Raw genomic sequence first — 23,767 nt, forward strand, 5'->3', positions numbered from 1 at the left:
AGACTCTATAGGTTACAAAGAAAGTGGTCAAAGCTACTTTAGTCCAGGCTCATGGTTTCTTTGACAACAATCCCACAAAAGCTTAATTGACATCTGATAGCAAATCAGGTTTTGATGATTGCTTCAAGTTTCCTGTGACAGTTGCCAAAGGCATTTACGTTAAATCTGTGAATGCCAAGAATCACTTATAAGGAAAAACAAAATATTGGATTCTCACCATACTGGTAAACCAAATAAAATCCTAGCCATATTAAAGACCTAGAAAAACATTACATTTATTGTAACCTTTAGGGAAAAATACAGAGGGAGACAATAACAAATGAAAAATGTTTGTCTAAATAATAATTGAAGAGTACCACATGTCAAAATAACTAAATTAAAAGACAGACTAGGAAAATATATGCTATAAATATGACAGATGGTCTGGCAGGTGTATGGCATTGTGTCCCTATAGATATATCTTAATTATCTTTTCAAATAATATTGACTTATTTGATAACATCATGAACATGTTTCCATTACATATCTACCAATTCTTAATGACATATTTCTAGTTATAATGTCTTTAGGTTTTACGTAGTCACAGATATTTTGGTAAGAGGTTGAAAGAGGCTATCCTGAGAATCACTACCTAGACTCCACAAGAATTTGGCCATTTCTTTGACAGTCTCCCCTTTACTTTGAGTTCTTATGATTTCAAAAACATCTCAATGCCTAGAAGAAGTAGAAATATCGTAGAATTTAGTCCTTGTTATTGTTGCTGGGACACGAACTCAAGTCATTTGGCTATAAATAAAAAAATCTTGGATAGATGAGCCTTGAGTCTTGGCCTTATTTTCTTGATCCTCATGGGCAAGGACGTGGTGAGAGAGCAGTCTCTTTCTAGGTGAGGTACTGGCAACACATTTCCTCTTTATTGTCTCCTCTCATTTTTATTCTGAAATTATTCTGTGGCATGGGGGATAAAAAATGCTGCTAGAGGAGAGAAGACTTGTCTTCAAAAATCTTATAATGAATTTTCTGCTTTAGACTTCTGGAGCCTATTATGTTCTCATCATTGATTCAATCTGTGCTTATGTATGATACAGTATTTCCTAGGCATGATTAGCGATGTTATAATGAAAAACTGTCAGGGAGATAACTTTTGCATTGAACAAAGTGTCCCAAAATAAAAAATGAATCTAAGTCAATCTTCATGACCTTTTTTTAACATAAGAATTATACTCTGCCTATGGTAAAAAGAGTGGCTGTAAATCTGTTTTTGGTGGATAATTTTTTTATCCTATTTCAAAATATATTCAATTTTAAAACAGTTATTGACATTATTTCAGCACACATTACCTTTCTCAGGAAATTAAGTAGAATTATTTCTATTTTGTTTTACACATTATGGAACTTGCAGGTCCAAGATATGAAGCATCTTGTCCAAGGTTCCATGAGTGTGAACACAAGACTCATACTTAGGTTCTCATTACAAATAACATCAAATCGATTCTCATTATATGACATGATTAAAGACTGAAAAACTAAATATTTCAGTCATCTTGGTAGTAATTATCAGTGATCCGACCTGTAAGTGAAAATTCAATTTAATTAATAACAGTAATTTGTTACTAAAATAATTTCTCAGTATAGACTTTAATGACCTTGATCAACAGTACCTTATTTTTGAACGTTCTCTAGTTACCTAATGTAATAACTAAATGATTTGGGAAGAGAATTCAATATTTTGTACTTGTGTTTACCCCTCAATGAAATCTGAGAGTACGTTATTGGTTGTTGCTATAGTACATGTATTTGCCATGTATTTGGGGAAAAAAATATATGGATGAATGCCACAATACTGAAATAAGAACATTTTGGAAAAAAAATTGTACAAAAATCCTCTAAACATATAAAAATTTTGGCCTATGAGAGTAAATTGAAACTAGTTGTACAATCACTTACTACTTTTCAAAACAGCTTGGCAAACAGAACATCATTGCTCCAAGTAATTGGGAAACTATTGCTCAAGTGAAAACTAGTTTTGTTGCTTTTAATAGTCACCAAAAGAAACTGTTTGGAATTTGATTGGCATTTCTCATGAATCAAATTTCAGTGCCCATCTGCAGATAGGGAGGTTGCTAAAAATATGGCATGATCTAAATATAATTCTATGAACCACCTGTTTTGTTAAGTCTTCCAATTCCTTACCAGGTTCTTTCCCAACTTAAAAAATTAAGTGCTTCCTTAAGAGCCTTTAGGCCAAGCTTTAAAATTTTTATTCTTTGAACAGAAAGTCCTCTCCAGTAGAGTGAATTACAGAAAAATTGGTAGAAGTAAAATACTTTTAACTCCTTCAATAAAAAACTACAGGGAAATCAGTTCAAGGACTAATTATTTGCCATTTACTCTTGAACTTAGTATTTTAAAACAAAAGTTTTGTTGAAGAAAAGGATGTTGAGTTATAAAGGCAATATTCTTAGCAGGCTAGTGTGTTCTAGCACAGTTTACAAGGAGAAGCTGATGGACTCTGGATAGAACTATATTTACTTCTCACATGAAAATACAGGTTGGACCCATGTGCAATTTTATTGGAACATTATGCTAGAAGTATCGCATAGATTGTGATTTAAAGGAGTACAACAAAAATTTCCAAGGTATAAATAGCTTCAGTATTCCTGGGAAAATTGTGACATTATTCAAAGTAGTTTTATAGATGCATTTAGATAGGTAACAAGCTGCCTCATGTCAATTTATATCTGTTAGCAAGAAGCTATCACATTACCCATCTTCTACATGCTTTTTAAGGAAGGCAGCAAAATAGTCAAGGGGATGTAAAGTACAGCAAAAGGAATATAGTCAGCAGTATTGTAATAACTATAGTGCCAGGCGAGTACTAGATTAATTGGGGGGATCACTTTGTAAATTATATAAATGTCTAACCACTATGCTTTACACCCAAAACTCATATAAAATAATGACTGTCAAGTCTAATTGAAAAATAAAAAAAAGTAATTTTCTATGGGTTCATTCACTGGGATTTCAAAAATGGTATCTTTGTAATTTATAGGTATAGCTAAAATTATCTGGGAAGATAAACCTGGGGTTTTGGTATATATTGGAAAGAAGTGATTGTAGTTATGTTTAGAAAACAAGCACTGGTAGAATTAAATGTGCTAGAGTGTATAGGCCCCTGGAAAAGTATGCAATAAATTGATGAATTCTGAATATGTGTATAGCTTTTTATTTTAAGACTATAATTTCAGTATATGTGATGGAACTTCATTAATTTTTAAGCGTTTAAAAAATGTCTAATTCTAACATCACATTGCCTAACCGAGAGTGCCTGAACATTTTACTTTTCAACATTAAAATAAAATAATGTAACTGTCTCAGACAAGTTCCCAAACTACCATAACTTAAGAATGTTAGGGGAAAAAAAAGGATTACTAAATAGTATATGGGGGAAAACCAGGTGTTCTACCATATTTGTTACAAAAAATGGTCATTTCTACAGATATATGTTGAGTGCCTGCTGTTTCAGGCAATGTTTTAGGTTTTGAAACTGTAAAAATAGGCTTTGTTACCTTTTGAGGAGAAATTGATCTAGTAATAATTATAAGTGTAAAGAGAACTTTATGATTACAATTGCCACAATTTAACTGACTGTGATTATTCAATGAAAAAATGACCTAAAATGTGTTTATTATTTACAATAAATTTTAGAGCAATGATTTCAAAGTCATCCCTAAATTTGATATATTTATAATTAAATATATAATGTGAATTGGTTCTTCACAGAAAGTTGCTTTTCTAAGTGGAAAATTGCAAGGTTTTAAGTGTAGATAAATGTATATCTGTATATTCTGAAACACAATGGGTGCTTTTTTAAAAAAATTGTTTATTGGGGTAACATTAGTTAATACAATTATATAATTTTCAGGGCTGAAAGAAACTGGACTTTGGGTGGTAAACACACAATAGAAAATACAGATGTCAAATTATAATGTACACCTGAAAACGATGAGTGCTTTTTGATGTCAAGCATAATGAATGCCACTGGCTCCTGCCTGTCCAGCAGCTTCTGCTGCATATTCCCTTGCTGGCAAAGCTTCAGCCTCACTGTTCTAACACTTGAACCTGCCAAGCTTTTCCTGTTACTGGGCTTTTCAGTCACTGCTTCTATTTAGAATGTTCTCCCTGAGTTCTCCATGGCTACATCTTCATCATTCAAACTTCAGCCTAGAGTGCCTCCCCACTCCACCCTCTACCATTGCCTCCTTGCCTTATTTTCTTCATTGCACCTATTGCCACCTGGCCTATTGTATTTTTATTTATTGTCTGTCTTTTCCTTTATAAGTATAAATTCTTTGAAGACAGATTTTTTTCAGGTTGACCTGTATATCAAGTTTCTAGAACTATGCCAGGCACATAGTATAAGTACTCATTAAATATTAACTATTTTGCACCATTTATAAATATTAGTATGTGATATCCAGTACAATGTAACAGATTAACGCATGAATTGTAGAGCGAGACTATCTGGGTTCACATCTTGGTCTTGTCATTTACTAGATATGACTTGCACAAGTTAACCTCTGCTTCTCATTTGTCTCATCTGTAGGTGGGGATAATACAACTTAGAGTTATTGTTAGGTTGAAATAATTTAGAAATATATACAAATGATGTTTGCTATGCCTATTGGAATTAGCTGTCAATATTATTATAAATGCCTACCCTTGATTTAGCCTTTCTGGACTAGAGAAAAGGATCAGTCTACAAACAATATTTGAGAGCTTCCTTTCACTCTCTTGACTACCAACAGATGCAAACCCTTCTTAGTTCATACCTTGATGTTGGAACTAAAACATCTCCCTTGCTGATTTTCCCTTAGCTGCACAGTGATGTTATTTAATTTTCCAAAGTTATTGCTCTAACTGCCCTCTCTCCTCTCACTTCTTCTCAAAACCTTTAATTATTCACCAATGGAGCTCTTCTCAGAATGTTTTAAAGTGCCTAAGATAATATACAAAACAAATTATAATGAAATATAATTATCAAATTATAAAAATAGTTACACAAACTTTTACTTATTAGCACATCAAATAAGATCTAATGGTAGATCTGATAACTATCTTAATATTGAGTATAAACAATATTTTGATTTCTCAAACATCTTCATGTGATAACATCTACTTTCCATTGACAGTGTCACTGTGATTTGTTGCCTCCATTCACAGCTAAAGAATATGCTTAATTTCAGATAAAGGTTAATGATAAGGATGTAACTTTTTTTTCACCCAAGTTTATGAACTCTTGATTAACACATCCCTGAATGCAAGAATCTCCATATTCTAGCTCCAGTCTGTGTTTCCAAATTTATGCCGTATATCTGTTCAACACAAGCTGAGATTATAAAGAGTAGGAAATAACAGCTTTCATGGTTCAACCAATATTTACTGTGTACCGTGCCTGGTATGTGCTAGGTACTATATTAAGCAATGGAAATTCAGGGCAAGGTCTCTGCCTATATGGAGCACCCTGTCTAATGAGGGAGAATAATTATAAATAGTAAATATATAAATATAAAAATAAATGCTCTGAAGAAATCAATATAAAGAAGTAATATATTTTCAGGAGTAGGTGTAGGAATGTGGTTACTTAGATAGCTGGTCAAGGAAAACCTTTCCAAGTAGTAGCTATTTAAGCTGAGACTTGAAGGATGAGATGGAACCAGCCAGGAGGACAGGGATGAGGCAGGATATGAAGTGAAGTGGGGGAACTGGAATATTTTAGGCAGAGGAAACAGCATATATGAAATACCTGAAGTAAGAAGGATGCTATACCTAGTCCTTCCTGAATCCACTTACTTACTTCTACCTCCACCTGTACTATTTCTATTAAATCCTCCTCGAGTTTCTTTAGCAACCAGGCAAATAGAAATAGTTTTTTTTCACAAGTTACACAAGTGGTAGTGAATTGTATATCTTGTTTTTCAGTTTTTTATTTTGCTTCAGTGATTGTATTGGTGATCTTTCCATATCGCTACATAGAATGAATATTCTTTTTTTCTTTAACCACGAGATATTCCAGTGTATGGCTGTACCATAGTTTATGAAAATAGATCCTGTCGGTGGTCTTTTTAATTGGTTCCAATATTTTGCTATTAAAAACAATGCTATAGTTAATAAGTCTGTAAATGTTATTTCATGTATGTGCAAATGCACGGTACCTGTAGGATGAATTCTCAGAAGGGCAATTGCTATGCCAAAGAATAAATACATTTATAGTTCTAACAGATATTGTCAAGTAGCTTTGCATTGTGATTGTACCAATTTACATTTTCAACAGCAATATATGAGAGTGCTGGTTTTTCCAGACACATTTGAAGTATGCTATTATAAAACTTAGGTTTTTCAAATATCATATGCAAAATGGTTTCTCAGTTTAGTATTAATTCTGTTCTTCCTAAGTGAAGGTCAACATTTTTTATGGGTTTTGACTAATGATTAAAATGACCTGTCTTACTCCAAAGTTATAAAAGAATTCTCTCATGTTATCTTCTAGTGCCGTTATGGTTTTATTTTAAAAGTTTAAATCATTGATGCATTGGAACTTATTCTGTAGGATATATCCACATTATTTTTTTCCAGATGTCTGCTCACTTGTTACAATGCTATTAGTCGAATATTTGCTTTCATCATTGACTTGAGATGCTGTCTACATGCAATAATACTAAGTCCCGTATGATGGAAGATTTATTGCTTGCCTTTCTATTCAGTTTATTGGTCTATTGGTCTCTATGTGTTAGCATTGGCATATTTAATGTGGCTTCATATATTTTAATATTTTCTAGTCCTAGTCCCACCTCATTGTTTTCTTATTATCTTGGCTCTTTTTATTTTTTTCTATAAACTTTAGAAGTAGTTTACATATTTAAAAATCTTGATATTTTCTTTAATTGGGATCTTATATTTATAGATTCATTGGGGGACTCCTACTATTTAAGAACAAGGCAAGTGATTCCATTTATTTGTTATCTTTTGTAGTTCCCTAGTAATGCTTTATCATTTTACAGAGACCTTAAAATTTTTTTATTCCTGAGCATTTAATCTTTTTGTTTGTAAATGGGATTGTTTCATCTATGATATCTTTTAGTTATTTTTTATTTGTGCAAACTATTGAGGACTGTATATTTTATCTCATTGAATTTGCCTGTGTTTTTAGCAGTTTTTCAGTTAATTTTTATTTTTTATGGTATATATTATTTATAAAGATGACAGTTTTAACTCTTCCTCAATTAATTTTTTTTTTGTTATTCTCATCTCCTTTATCTAATTTTGTTTACTACACGTGATTCTGGGCATCTTTGTATTCCTGTCGTAAGTGGGGATGCCTTGCATGTGTCTTTGTTATGCCTGATATTGTCTCTGGACTGTGATGTAGTTTACCTCGTTAAGGAAGCATCCATCTATTTATATTTTATTGAAATTTTAAAAATCAAGATATTTATTGAATTTTTCAAAAGCTATGTGATTTTTTTTCTCTTTGTAAAAGTGATTGTAAGGAATTATATTAATAGATTCCAAGTATTGAACCATACTTGTGTTTGTATGATAAACTCCATCTTGTCACACATTCTTTTCACGTGTTGCTGAATTTTACTTGCTAATACAATTTAGGACTTTTTTCTTGAGATTTATATTTGAACTTGTCCTGTATATATTTTTTCATTTTGTTTTGGTGCTGTCTTTATCATGTTTTGTTGTAAGTTCACACAGCTTCATAAAAACAATTTGGATGTTTTATTTAAAAACAAAATTTGGGGAACAGTCCTAATAACAGTGGCATTATCTGCTCTTTCAAAGTTTGGTGGGATTTCTCTGTGAAATCATCAGGGCCAGGAGGTTTTGGGATGTAACTGATATCTTTTTCTATTGTTTGGAAGAAAAAGGGTCCGTTTAGATTTTTAATGTTTCTGAAGTTATTTTGGTAAATTATATTTTCCCAGAAAATTCGCTATCATAAATTCACTATCTGTTTTCATTTAAAGCACATGATGGTGAATATTTCTTAGAACCTATAATGAAAGCGGATGGGAGTGAACATGAAGATGATCATAACAAGCCACATCTTATATACAGACAAGAATTAAAGAGGAACTATTTTCTGCATTCTCATAAGCTTTGTGACCTTTCAGGTAAACTATGAAATAGAAGTATTTGAGTTAAATTATACTATTTATATATTTTTATAAGTTAGAATTTTCATATTTTCTTTAAATATTGAAGTATATATTAAACATTTTTTTGACTCATTAGAAATCATCTAATGTCTGTATTCAATTTTGTTATAGTAGACTAATTTAAATCCACAAAGGTATTCAGTATATGGGATTTGTAGCAATTTTACTTCAGTCAGTCAGTCTCCTTTATCTAATTTTGTTTACTACACGTGATTCTGGGCATCTTTGTATTCCTGTCGTAAGTGGGGATGCCTTGTTTCTGCTTTCCTCAGGCGTTCATATCTTGTAACCTTTTCTAACTGTACTACCATCAGTGTCACCACAATTTAAGTTTTGTTCCTTCTCTTCTGGGTTATAGCCTCTGCCATAACACACAATGTTAACTAGATGAAATCTTATACCTTATAGTCTCACTCACTATCCAACATCTGGCAGGCTGAGAGGCATGCAGAGAGGAGTATAGGCAAAGCTCTATTTTCGTGGAGCTTATATTTTAGTGGATAGTATCAGGCAAGTAACAAATTAACATAAAAATATATCTAGTAGTGATAAGTGCTATGAAGAAAAATGAAACTGCGTAAAAGAGAGATAGGAGGCTGAGCACCACTTTATAATATTGAGCAGGGATGGGAAAGAAGTGTTAGAGTCATCAGGGAGAAGTGCTTGAGGCAGAAGGTTTACTAAGTACAAAGATCCTGAGGTGAAAATGTACTCGTTATGTTTGAGGAATAGCAGACACCAGGAGTGGAGCTCTAGAATGAGCCCAAGGTATAAGTGTGTGATTGGAGGGATGGATGATTGAAAAGAGTGGGCAGATCACACAGGACATTGTAGACCATTTTAAGAACTTTGGATTTTACTGAGTGACATGAAAAGTCATTAGTTTTGTTTGTTTGTTTGTTTGTTTTGAGAGTGACATTATCTAGACTTAAGAGAGAGCACTGTGACTGTTTCTCAGAGACTAGACTAGAAAGGGCTATTGATTTAGCTCAGGAAGAAGATAATGTTAGATTAGATCATGGCTAGGGTTGTAAAATTTGGGAGAAGTGGTTGCATTTCAGTTACACATTAAAGGTTGAGCTGTTAGGAGTTGAAGATGGATTGAATGTGGGATGTGAAAGAGCCATTCTCAATTTCTAAGGATTTTTAGCCTGAGCAATCTGAATAATAACGTTGCCATTTACTGAAATAGAGGGCATTGCAGAAACAGCAGATTTGGACCAGAAATCAAGAGTTTGGCTTTGGACATGTTAAAGTTGTGAATGCTACTAGTTATCTAAGTAGAGATATTGAATAGTAAGTTGGCTATTGGATTCTGATATTCAGAAAGCAGGTCTTTGTGAAAACTCTTCAATGGTTCACCATTTCTTACAAATTTCTTAATTGTTAGCATCACATTTACATCTTTTTTTCTGACCCCAGCCTACTTTTAAGCCTTGTCTCATACTACTACTTTACATAGACTGAGCCTAACAGGCTTTTTTATTACTAGAACGTGCTAGACTTTTTGCCATTTTGATGCTGTTGCCTATTATGACTGGAATGCCTGTCATCTCAGCTCTACCCATGGGAATAGTATTCAGTGTGCCGGGCTTTATACCTGAGAGTGGAGAAAGAAAAGTGAACCATGGAAAGGAAACTTTATGCTCAGTTGATGACATTCAGTGAATAGACTCCTGGCTGTCTTTCTTCCATGTGCTCATTTTTACCTATGGCACAGTGTGCTTTCTTTTAGTAATAAAAAAATTAATTTTTATTTTTTTTAAATTCTCAGATGGGAACATTTAAAGCACATGATGGTGAATATTTCTTAGAACCTATAATGAAAGCGGATGGGAGTGAACATGAAGATGATCATAACAAGCCACATCTTATATACAGACAAGAATTAAAGAGGAACTATTTTCTGCATTCTCATAAGCTTTGTGACCTTTCAGGTAAACTATGAAGTAGAAGTATTTGATTTAAATTATACTATTTATATATTTTTATAAGTTAGAATTTTCATATTTTCTTTAAATATTGAAGTATATATTAAACATTTTTTTGACTCATTAGAAATCATCTAATGTCTGTATTCAATTTTGTTATAGTAGACTAATTTAAATCCAAAAAGGTATTCAGTATATGGGATTTGTAGCAATTTTACTTCAGTCAGTCAGTCACACTGGAATGATTTAATTTTTCTCAGCAGAAGTTTAGATAATTAAACAAATGAAACCTAAGCAACAATAACATGTTCAATTTTGCATGCTTTGAACCTTGTACAAGGAAACGTCATGCATAGTTTTCTGTGACTTACACATTTCGACCTGGCTGATGACCAGGTTTCATCTATATTGGTGCATGTAGCAGCATTTTGAGTATATTACAGTTTACATGTCCTTATTCTTATTGATAAACTTTTTAATTGTTTATAGTTTTTCACTATTAAAAACAACACTGCTATGAATATTCTTGTCCCCCTTTCCTGTGTTTGAGAATTTCTCCAGAGTATACACATAGATTCTGGATAAGTCCACAGTTTTGCAAAGTGGTTTTTATCATTTATACTTCAGCATATATAAAGGAGGTATATTTTCATTTTTCCTCTAAAATTCAGACTACTGAAGATTTATAATAGATGCCAATCTATGAATCATAGCTTTCTTTAAAGTATAAATCTGTTGCTGGTAAAATACTTGTTTATCGCATAGAAGTCGTATTAGGAGTTGTATCCATAGAGGTACACGAATCTTCATTGTATGTCCTTCTGTGAAGAATGGAGAAAAAGGCACCTGCGGTTATCATCAAAGTACAAAACGTAGACAAAAGAGTGGGATTAGAAAGGATTTATTTGAGATTGTAGGTATCCATAAACTATAGTTCCAAGCACTGAGATGCCATCTGTTTGGGGATATAATGATATGTAGCCCTTTGAAGGTTTTCCCTGGGAGTGCACTTCTTAACCTTTGCTATTATAAGAGTGCCATTTTGGAGTGGTTCTCACTGTGTGTAAGGCCGTGTTTTAAATCTATTGACATAATAGATGCCTTTCTAATGCTTTTAATATGAGCATAAGGGTTTCATTTTTATGGCTTCAAAGAAAACACAAATGGGTACAGCTTCACAATAGAATTCTACAGAAGGCAGCTTATGCTTGTTCTGATCTACCATTCAGGAGCAGCTTGTTTAATGAATTGTTTAGCTTCTGCAGAAAACCACCAAGTAGACACTCTGAATGCATAAATGTTTCACATAATGATATGCAGGGTTTGGCATTCACAATCAGTGTTCATTATCAGAAAGAAAATGGTTCAAGAAAAGCCAGGCCCTTTTGTTTAAAAGAATTTTTTATACTAAAGATTTATTATAAAAACTACAAATAAAAAGCAAATAAAAAGCTATGGGATTTAGTTTTTAATTACAATATAGTTTTACACAATGTTTATCTACTAAAATATTAAAAGTAGTATCATTCTTTTAAGTTCTTAAATTTTTAGGTACAATTGACATACATATTTTTAATCACTAAAAAAGGCAATCAGTTAATGGCCTAAGTAATTAGCTGCTAATCATCATTTTGTTTGGAAAAATGGAGAGTTTTGAATGTATTTAGTAAAATGTCGAAGGCTTCCCCCCACCCCTCTGCCCCAATTCACATGTTCTGAAATACTTGCAGGATCTGACATTCTAAAGGTGAATCTTCGGTTTAGGAGAATTCTTCAAATAGGCGGGCCAAAAGATTTAGCACAGGAACCAAGTGGATTAAGTGGAAAAGAGAAAGTCATTTCTATATTTTAAAAATATTTCTACTGATGGTTTTAATTTATTTTGATCCTAAAATGTGGCAATTCACAGTGGCTTCAGCCTTGATGAATTAAATTGTTTTCAAAGTCAGACTTCACTGTGTGCCTTGAGGCCATAAAAATTACATTTGGTAGCAAATTTAGCTGTTGTGGATGCCAGGCTCCCAGGTAGACATGAGACATATTCTAAGTAACATCCAGTGGAAATGGCAGAATGCACACACATAAAAACCCTACATAATGAACAAACAACTCACCCGCACTGGGAGGAGGGATGCCTTGAAAAGATGACAGGAATTTAAAAATCTCTGGATTCCGTTAAGTATAGTTCTGTTATTGCTTATCCTCTAAGAGCAGATTAGAACTGGTCTGTGTTCCTTAGGAGACCTGGTGGGCCTTGCTCCCTTTCTTCCATTGCCACTCTGTTCCTCTCGTCGTAGTGTCATGGGGTAGGAGCATAGAACGTTTGTAGATCAGTGAAGCAGAGGACTTGACGTGAGTGAAAATGAAATGCCTTTCAATGCATTTTGCATGATGTTGGCCAGCTTTAAAATTTCTGTGCTTTTCCTAATTTTCAAAAAATGCATTAATTCTATTAGTCTTTGAGTTCCTAATATGTGTAAACGATTGTATTGAGTAAGACTTGAGTCTTTCTTTCCATTCAGGTTCTCAAAGCCCAGTGGGTGTAAAAGAACACAAAAACAAATTTTACAAAACCAAGCCAAGACTGCCCTAATGTTAGGAGCAATATGGCATGCAGCTCAAGGGGCTAAGCAACAGACTGCCCTGGGTTTTACCTAGGAGATGATATTTCAACCATTTAATCTTCTAATCTCCCTGAGGCCTTTTCTAAGAAGAAAGGGGTGGGGGCAAGACTTGTATTAAAAATGTACCCAGGATTTGTTTTGATCAAGTATTGTTAAGCTGACATGGAGATAACTGCCTTGGAAAGCAGAATTTATTACTTACAGTTCCCAAGGGAAGGAGACATGCCATACCACATAGGGCCACATGGGGCAGCATCTGGGTTGATTGGGAGGCAGAAGGAGTGAGGGGAGAGCATGGGCAGAAGACTTTGTTACTACAGTGGTGGGAAGTTAAGTGGAAATGTCTGCTACTGGGAAAGAACTAAAACACAAACGTTGGGTTTGTGGTTGGAGGGTTAATAATGATTTTAGTGTGCTGGTGAATTCAGACCGTGGAGAGAGATGTAAACAACTTTGGCTGTTAGGTTGGTCCTGTGATTACTGGATGCGAAATCAATTGCAAAATTTATAAAAGCTGGCTAAAACAGATCTATAGGTGAGAGGAAATAGTATTTGTACCTTCAAAGTCCTGATGTATGTGGAAAAAAAGTGGGAAGGCACACAGAGGCAGATCTGAAAGGACTTTAAGGATTTCGTAGGCTATCCCATAGGTGTCGTGGAAGCAAGGTTTAAAGAAGAGACATATGATCTCTTACTGTTGTATTACTCAGCTGTCAGCTTTATTTTTTAAAGATGGTTTCAGATTTGAATGAGAAGGGACTGAAGGCCAGGGAGACTGAATCAAAGGAAGCAGCTATCTTGTCAACAAGGGATTTAAATGTCAAACAAAGTGCACATAAAGAAGAAAATTGGAGATAATTTCCTTAAAGCTTTTTCTTCAACTTTGAGATGATAGATTTGTGTGTGTGTGTGGGGGGGTAATCCATTAGGATAATATCTCTGAGTGCATGAGACTGTCTTTTTAATAAAATTATATTTATATACAGATTGTTTCCTTTTTTTTTTAAGATGATAATTTAATCAGCATCTGTTTTGGGAAATCCAGATATCTTTAGTGTCAGCCGAGGCCACAGTTCACTTAGGAAGCTGGGAGATGGGGAACAGAGTTCTGGCTCTGCTATTAACTGATCGTGATGTCTTAACCTCTCTCTGTCTTAGCCTGGAGTAAATAGTGAATGGTTACTGAATTTAATGTTTCCTATATAAATGCAAAGTTTAGGGGTTTCACAGCTACAGGGACCAGGCAGTTGTCAGAAATGAGTGAAGTGAGGAGCCATTAGGACGTTGAGGTATCCCCAGGGCACTGGAATATACGCTTTTTGCAAAGGGTGCATTGGGAATGTGGGATCAGTATTACAAGATCTTTTGTATTTTAAAGAGAAGTTGAAAATGTGTGTGTGTATGGGGGGCGGCGCGCAGTGTTCAAAACATAAGAACTGAATTTGGCTCGTTAGTTACCAATTTGCAATCTCTTATACTAAATGATTGATAAGGTCCCTGACACTTCAAACATTTTATAAATTTGTGGACAGAATGAGGTACTATCAATTAATGCAGAGACAGGATTATGAATATGCCCATGACTGTGGACAATATTTTTAACTAATAACCTGTTAATGGTGTTTTCAAGCTTAAGCTTCTAAATGCATATAGAAATGACTATTGAGATCTCACTCTTCTGCCCATCCTTTATTAAAACTACTCAAAGATCACCGGTGAACCACTTGCTAAAAGCAATAATTCTTTGTCTCACTATTACTTTATTTTTGGGGAACATTCTTCACTATTGATCAACTCTGCCTAATTGAATTTTCCTCCTTTTTTGACTTCTCTGACATACTTTGCTGCTTTTCTTTTTCTTACCATTTCTCTTTCTGATCATTATTGCTTTCCTATTTGTAATTATTTTTAAGTATTTTTTTGTCCATTGCTTTATACCATTTTTTTATATAGTCTACATGATTTATTTTTTCTACTTTCCTAATTTAACTAATTTAAATGATAACTTAAAAAATGTTTTAACTTCAGCTTGTTTTAAGATTAAATCTCAAGTCTACAGCTGTCTGATACTCATGTTTTCTTGGATGTCCCAGTGTCATCCTAGATTCAGTACGCCTAATTTGAAGTCATTTTCTTTCCTCCACCTCCCTTTTCATCCATACCCCACAAAAGAAGTCTTTTTATTTTGGTGTCCTAATTCTGACTAAGTCAAGCACCTGTTATAATGGAAACTTAAGTGTTACTTTTGGAAAAAATCCTATTAACTAGAATAGACTGATTTAGATTTGAATAACAAATTTACCTCAATTATTCAGGTCTTCCCTTTTGCTTTATTTGTTAATCTATATTCTAAAGTGCATGAAAGTAGTTTATTTTCTTAAGTAGTTATTTTTCAGTTTTATTGTATTAGTAATGTTCTTAATGTGCTTAATGTGCTGGTGAAAGCCAGACCGTGGGGAGAGATGTAAACAACTTCCCAAACCAAAAAAAAAAAATCCTAAACTGTGAAATTTGACCTATTAAGGTTTAGAGATTGTGAATCATATGGTATTTGAACTATCTCATCTATGTTATAGGAAGCTCTATACTTTTTAAAAATATACAGTCTTATTAGTTTTAAATATACAGTACCTTGGTTAGATATTTATATAGTTTATAAAACGATCCTCCTAATTGCTCCTTCTCTCCTCTGATTTTCCACCTAGCCAACATATTAATGCTAACTGCATTCCCTATGCTGTGCTCCCCATCCCCGTGACCCTCTATCAACTACTAATTTGTACTTCTTTAACCCTTCACTCTGTTCTCCCAGTCCCCCAACCTTCCATCCCCTCTGTCAACAAATTATCCTCTATATTTGTGAGTCAGTTTTTGATTAGTTTGGTTTTTTTTTGTTCCTTTGATTCTGCATATAAGTAAAATCATATAGTATTTATCTTTGTCTGACTTATTTCAACATAATAACGTCTAGGTCCATCTATATCATTGCAAATGGTAGGATTTCAAATTCTTTAAATGGCTGAGTAATATTTCATTGTGTATATGAACCATAATTTCTTTATGCAGTTGTCTCTTGATGGGCATTTAGTTTAGGTTGCTTCCATATCTTGGGTATTGTAAATTGTGCTGCCATGAATATTGAAGTGCATAGATCTTTATGAATTATTGTTTCAGTTTTCTTTGGATAAATATCCAGAAGTACAGTTGCTGGGTCAAAAGGTATATCTATTTTAAATTTTTTGAGAAGCTTCCCGACTGTTTTCCATAGCGGCTGTACCAATTTGCAATCCCACCAACAATGTATGAGGGTTCCCTTTTCTCTGCATCCTCTCCAACACTTGATGTTCTTTGATTTATTGACCATAGCTATTCTGACAGATGTCAGGTGATATTCCATTGTGGTTTTAATTTGCATTTCTCTGATGATTAGTGACCTTGAGCATCTTTTCATATGTCTGTTAGCCATCTGTGTTTCCTCTTTGGAGAAGTATCTGTTCAGGTCTTCAGCCCATTTTTTTAATCGAATTGATTTTTTTTTTGTTGAGTTGTATGAATTCTTTATGAATTTTTGGATATTAACTCCTTATCAGATGTATCATTAGTGAATATTTTCTCCCAATCAGTCGATTTTCTTTTTATTTCGTTGGTTTCCTTTGCTGTACAAAAACTCTTTAGTTTGATGTAGTCCTGTTTGTTTTTTTCTTTTGTTTCCCTTGCCTGAGGAGATATATTCAAAAAGAAATTATTGTTAGCAACATCAGAGTTAACTGCCTATGTTTTCTTCTAGAAGTTTTATGGTTTCGTTTCTTTAATCCATTTTGAGTCCATTCTTTTATGCGATGTAAGAAGGTGGCCCAGTTTCTTTTTTTCTTTCTTTCTTTTTTTTTTTTTTTGCATATTTCTGTCCAATTTTCCCAACACCATTTATTGAAGACACTGTCTTTACTCGATTGTGTATCCTTGCCTCTTTTGTCATATATTAAGTGGGCGTGTAGGCATGGATTTATTTCTGGGCTCTCTATTCTGTTTCATTGATCAAAGTATGTTTTTATGCCAGTACCACTGTTATGATTACTGTAGTATAGTTTGATAACAGGTAGTGTCACACCTCCAACTTTGTTCTTTCTCAAGATTGCTATGGCTATTCGGGGTCTTTTATGGTTCCTTATAAATTTTAGGATTATTTTTTCTAGCTCTCTGAAAAATGCCATTGGTATTTTGATACAGATCGTGTTGAATCTCTAGATTGCTTTGGGTAGTATAGCCATTTTAATGATGATGATTCTTCCTACCCATGTGAAAAGCTCTATACTTTTGAAAGCATTCTTCATAGTCATATCTCATTGATCCTTAGAGTAACTATGAGACAATCATCCTCAACTTCTAAATATTTTCTGTGAGGGGAAGATATCTAGTGGTGATGTGACAGTTGTTCCATGCATACAGGGTTATTTTATTATTATTTTGCCAGTTGTGTTCTATTCTGTAATAGTGAAATGTACATATGTTTAATCATTCTAAAGGGAAGAATTGATCTTCCATATGTAGTATATGCATTGGTTGTCATTTTGTCTGTGGCAATGTCTCAGAGCTTTGAAGTGCCATTTTATTTGTTTTTATTTCTCATGAGGTTGATGTTTCCCACATTAGATGTATTATGTGAAATGGGCAAACAAGGAAGGGAACCAAAATACCCCCAAAAAGGGTGTGTTTATCTAATCAGGTGTATTTTCAGAATATATAACATGACAAGTAACTTTAATGCCTTACATTATAGGTGCAGTAACCTTCCTTTCTGAAAAAGACTACCTGTTTACTCTGAAGAATTAAGTTTTAAAAAATCTTCCTTTCTTTACACTAGGATTGTGTATTTCATTAAACTGAGAATGTTTTTTTGGGAGTAGAAATGTTTCATTCATTTCAAGTTTTGAAGGCAAGGTTTTTTTTTGTTTTTTGTTTTGGTTTGTTTTGTTTTGTTATTATTTTGATTTCTCTGTGCTACCTTGGAAGCGAATAGGAGAGAATTGTGAATCTTGATATATAAGAGAAGCTACACCATAGTTATAATCTCTAATCGAAGAATAAGCTTTGTTATATCTTTAATATAATGGTGTCAAACCACTTTCATGTTTGTTTGATTTGATTGCCTCCCAATGTTTGTAAAATTAGAGCTTCTCATTTGTTGCTAGGAATTCTAATATTTTTCTTTTGCAGCCCATGTTAACTTGTTCTAGTTCATATGTTCATCAAGTCTACTCTTGAGGAGAGATTGAAACTATTACCTCTTCTTTGAAATATACTGTGCATCTGGTTTTTTGTTCTCCCTCCATTAAGAATTTTTTTTGTCTTTGCTTTATATTGGTCTACTTCCTGTTTTGAAATTCTTACGTAGGGTTTTTAGTTTTTTTGCAATTTGGTAAAATTCCTATGAGTTTTTAGTAGACAGCAATGTAAGCCTCCACTGTGATAACTGAATACATTGCCACTTACTCTTATGACAGTACTAGCTCTTCAAAGATTACCTTGTATTTCCTTCGGCTTGTTTCATACTCCTAAGTCACTTATCCTTTAAGAAATTACTCCTTTTAATCTTTTCCTCTCACGGTGAGATGTCTCAACTTAAAAAAAAAATCCCTTTGCTCTAAATGAGTTTATTTAAATACTTAAGGTGCTCTTCACTTGTAGAGATAGAAATGTGAATGGAGTCATTAGTTTTAGCTCTTTTTACTATTTGTACCTCATTGCAGACTCTTGCTTTACTGAAAATTGCTCTTCTATTTTACAATTAGCATCTTATTTATTCTCCTATGGTTAATGTACCTGCTTATAATTTTATAAGATTAAGAGTGTGGGCTTTGGAATCACTGGCCATAGGTCATCTCACAGTTTAGGAGCTGTACTATTTATTCTGCACTATCTTACATTGCTTTTAAATTTATGTGTCTCTGCTATCCCACTTATTAGTTTTAAGATTTTGTTTATTTCTTAAAGTAAAAGGTTACATTTTATTTTATTTTTCGCATTCTTTACAGCAACTAATACTATGTCGTAGATACAACTGCTGTGTGAACAGTTAAATTGTTAGTACCAAAATAACTCTTCTGCCCACAAGCGGGTATGTAAGATGAAATTCATTAAGAAGAGGACTTGTGTGGCCTCATAGGAAGACCTGATTTACTTGAGAAAATAACTCATAATCTGAGACCCAAAAGATGAGTAAGGATTAGGAAAAGGGAGAGGGTGAGAAGTATTCCAGACAGAAGCAACAGCATGTGCAAATACATGGAGAATAAGACACTGCTTCAATCACTTAGGGAACTAAAAGTATTTAAGAAAAAGAGTGGGATACCAGGAGGTGGCAACATGTTGTGGTGCTGAAGAGGTAAGCAGAAGCAAGCTAATGAAGGTCTCTGTTAAGCCCTGTTAAAGGATTTGGGCTTTAAAATTGACACCAATCCAGTGGGTGTTGGGAGTCATCTCCCTCAGTAGTTCAAAGTAAGGTCCTAGTATAGGGTCTGATTATGATTTTGTTTGGCCTGAGCTAATTGAAGTTATTGGAGGCAGAGCTGTAATCAGCCAGATCCACCATGCTCGTGAAGTCAGGTCCATGCAACTAGAACTATTGACAAAGAATGGATGAGGATAGGTACTCAAAGAGAAACTGGGGACTGTTGTAAGAAGTTAGATGAATGAATGCTGGGTGGAGAAAATGAGAACACACATAAACAAAGAATGTGGTCACTTGCGATATTAATGTTGGAAAAATTGCGTTGGAGGTGCCTTTGAGCACTACAAAAGGAGATGCCACCTACTGAGAGAATGAAGGAGATGTTTTTGACATTAATAGATTAACAGCTAAACCCTGTGTTGAGAGAGAAGTAGAATGGCTAGCGAACTTGAGACATTAGTACTTAAAATACAGGCTATGGTAAAAGAAAGAGAACCAGTAATGTTATTCTTAGGGTAAAACTGTCCAGAATTTTCAGATAACTCATTTTCCCTCTGCTGTGGTATTCAATAATTTTGCATATATTCCATCAAATTAGGATTATCTGATGACCACCCTTCAGTTTTTTTATTTTGGGGATGGGGAACGTGCAAATAGGCCACGGTAATATTAGGTTGTGACTTTCAAAATCTGATTGTGCAATAAGAAAATAAAAAAAAATTTCTGAATACTCTCTTTAATATATTCATTACTAGCCCTAGACAACTCAGTTCATAGCATTCAGCTGGAAAGAAAATTTATGGTATAGGGTCAATAAATCAAAAGCCTGTCTTTTCTGTTTCCCACCTCATGGTGGGCCAGGAGAAGAAAGGAAGGATGCAGTGGTGTAAAACTTGTGTACAGCTTATCCCTGCTTTACATTCTGGGGTGGGGGTGGGCATTGAATAAATGAAGAGAAAAGCTGACTGCCAAGAGGAGACTCTTGTTCTTATTCCACATTAATAACCCTGGAAAATGAGGGTTCAACCTTGCCTCAACATGGATTTGTTTACCCATTTGTTCATTCATTTATAAAATATTTAAGTACCTTCTTCACTGGAGCTACAAAGGTGCTGGGGCTTGCTTAACATGTCCTGCGACCAGCCTGTACAAGTACAGATGCAGTGAGGGAGGGAGAGAGGGTAGCAGGAAATGAAGTCAGTGGTTGTGGGAGGGTAGATCAACGTAGTTATGGGTGAATCCAGGTGTGGGGCCTGAAGATTAAAAATAATTGGGAGGGGGGTAAGAAAAATAATATAAAAATTATGAATACAAAATTTCTAGGATTCCTTTCAAGGCCTTGGAAATGGACTTTGTACGTGAGAGGACAGATCTTTAAGCTGCTTTTAGGTTCATGGTACATCTGCCTCAACTCATAAGACATTGTAAGCCACAATAATGGATGACCATAACACTGCAAGCCACTGTAGGATTTTGAGCAGACAAGTGACATATACAATCAGTCTACATTTTAGAGGGATACTCAAATGTTAGTGGATAAAAGACCAGCAGGACAATGGCAGAAATACAGGGGTGGGTTAGGATACTGCATTAATGTTAAATAATGAAGTGGCCATGAAGTTAGTGAGAAGTGGCCAGATACAGTGTACATTTTGATGGTCAAGTAGGCGGGTGAGGTGGGGGTTAAGAGTTGAGAATAAGAGAGTTGTCACAGGTTATTCTAAGGTGTTTCCCCCCACCCCTATCACCACCTGAGCAAATGGAAGGATAGTGTTGCCATTGTCATTTACTGAGATGGAGAAGTCTGTGGGAACCACAGGTTTAGGAAGGAGTGTCAGGAGTTAGGTTTTATACATTTTGTGTTTAAGGTGCCCATTAGACATCCAAAAAGAAAAGTCAAGTAGGTAGTAGAATATGAGTCGGAAGGTCGCTGGGGTGGGGGGCGGGGGAGAGGGGAGGGTCTGGGTTTGAGATGATAATTGAAGAGTTAGAATATAAATGATATTTAAAGATATAAGATTATCAGCAATTGTATAGGGAATGGATTAGATCCAGAAGAGAAAAGGTCCAAGAATTTAACTATAGGGCCTGCCAATGTTTAGCAGTTGGGGCGATGAGGAGAAAACAAGGAAGATCAAAAAGTGGAGGCCAGAAAGATAGAGAACTGAGAAATATGTGCCCCAAAGTCTAGTGAAGAAAGATTTTCAAAAGTAGGAACAATGAATTGGCGTAATGGTGTTGAGAATTCAAAGAACATGATTTGGAACCGGTTATTGAATTTAGCCAAGTACAGATGATTGGAGGCCTTAAATATTCTAATATTTGCATGCATAAGACTTATACAACTAACATATTACAAAGGAGACTTGGATGACTATTTTTAGGCCTTCCTTGTTGGGGACTAATCCTGTTGTGATAAGAACCTTCATTAAAAAGGTTATATATTAAACTTTGGGATATGGCATTAAGTTTAATGAAGTAACCTGTTTGAAATAAGGATTCAGTCTATCAATAATTGTAAATTTTAATTTATTTTGTCAGAATCCCAAAATAATGGACTTAATAAAACTGTCAAAAGCAATAGTAAATAGAACTTTATTTTCTAAAAGTTAATTGAAATAGTTCATAGGAATTAAAAATATTTAGCATATATAACATTTATTCAGAAAAGTGTCCCTATATGTGGATCTGCTTTGAACATAATCTTTTCTTCTGCTCTTCTATTTGTTCATCATTGTGCCAATACTGTTTGAAAAATATTCCAGTGCTTTTATAAATCTTGAAATGTGGTAGAAGAAGCTTTTGACTTTATTCTTCAAGATTGTCTTGGTTATTCTTGACCTTTTGCACTGATACATAAATTTTAGAATTAGCTCGTTGGTTCCCACAAAGGGGAAAATGTTATTATTGGATTTTTATTGGATCAATAGATCAGTTTGGTGAAGTGACATCTTTATAATGTGTCTTCTAACTTATCAATATAGTATATTCTCCATTTTTCCTTAATTTCCCACATAATAGTTTATATTTCTGGGTATTTGGTCAGTTTTTTATTGTAAGTGGTATAATTTTTAAATTTTTGCATTCTAATTATTCTACATAAAATGCAGGAAATATTTTTCATGTTCAACTTAGATTCAGTAACTGCTCATATATCCTACTAGTTTATCTGTTGATACTTTGGGGTTTTGAACATGAACAATCATGTAGATATTTTCTTCCTTTCCAATGAACCCTCCTTTTTTTTTATTGCACTGGTTAGTATTTCTAAAATAATGTTGAATGGAAATGGCAGTAATGAAAATCCTTGCCTCATCACCAATTTTAGAAGGAAAGCTTTCAACCTTTTCTAATATGTACAGTGTCTGTTGGTTTTCCTTAGGTGCCCTTTATATGATTAAGGAAGTTGCTATAAATTCCTAGCTTAAGAATTTTTATTAAGGATGTTGAATTTTATGAAAACTTTCTTATTCCGCATATGCCAATGTGATCATGTATTTTTTTCCCTTTGTTCAGTTAATTTTCAAATGGCAAGACCACCTTGTGTTCTTACCAGACTGCATTTGAAAATATTTTCTTTAGAATTTTTACATCTGTCTTTGTAATTTTTTTCTGATTATGTAGGAAAAGAGAAAGGAAGATGAGGGCCTGTTGGAAGGAAATGATTAAAATGGTGGATCATAGTATATGAGCTGCATAAAGATGTCATCATCTCTGTTTTAGACACTTAATATTCTTTTAGATTTACTTATTAGATAAAGAAGTGAAAATAACTGAGTAGATTTGTGGAGAGTAATACATGTAAGATTTTCTGTCTAAGGTATTAGATCATTAATCAGCCATATAGCTCATTTTACAGCTTTCTTTGGTTATTTTACCAAACACAACTTAATTGCAAATGCTCAGTGAAGTACATTTTAATCTTTGGCTCCCTACTGCTTAGCCATATGATGCTTTCTTCATGAAGAGGAAGTAAAGATTTTAATTATTCGTAATTAGAACCTGATTCAGTATTACAGCATTCAAAAGCAGCCCTCTTTAAAGACATCGAGACATGAGACCGACCCCCTCTCACAATGAGTACAAATGCTGGGCAAAACTGCACAAGGATGGTCCATGTTCTTGGCTGGTCCTAGCCTATGTTCCATACTTTGTGAACATCATTACTGTTGGAGCAAAAGTTGGGCCTGTTGCCAGGTCAGGCGACAGATACACTATTTCATGTGGAGAACATCCAGATCTCTGGGCCTGTCCCAAGAAGGCTGCTTTCTTCGGCTTTTTCTTCCTTGGAAGAAAGCCAGAAAACTGAAAGGAAAAAACTCCCTCAGTCTGACTTGTTAGTCTGCAGCCTGCAACTTCTTTTGCACATACACAGTTGTACCTGGATGTTAGATAAACACGGTGTTAAGATTGACAAAAACATTCTTTTAAAAAGGAGTATTTCATTCTGAGATGTAGCATAAAGTAAAATAACTAAATATCTGCCTGAAAATAAGAGTTCAATCTATTAATGATCTAAGTTTGATTTTTCCCACT

The 23,767-nt window shown here is 34.1% G+C and overlaps 1 protein-coding gene across 1 annotated transcript in view; it reads left to right on the forward strand.

The window, feature by feature from the left end:
• Positions 1–23,767, forward strand: part of ADAMTS20 (ADAM metallopeptidase with thrombospondin type 1 motif 20) — a 150,296-nt gene that overhangs the window by 8,558 nt on the left and 117,971 nt on the right. Inside the window, exon 3 of the mRNA XM_006916882.3 lies at positions 10,003–10,165. Within this exon, the coding sequence (XP_006916944.1) occupies positions 10,003–10,165 (163 nt within the window). The remainder of the gene's footprint in view (positions 1–10,002; positions 10,166–23,767) is intronic.

This window comes from Pteropus alecto, unplaced genomic scaffold (genome assembly GCF_000325575.1).
Source record: "Pteropus alecto unplaced genomic scaffold, ASM32557v1 scaffold196, whole genome shotgun sequence".
NCBI lineage: Eukaryota > Metazoa > Chordata > Mammalia > Chiroptera > Pteropodidae > Pteropus > Pteropus alecto.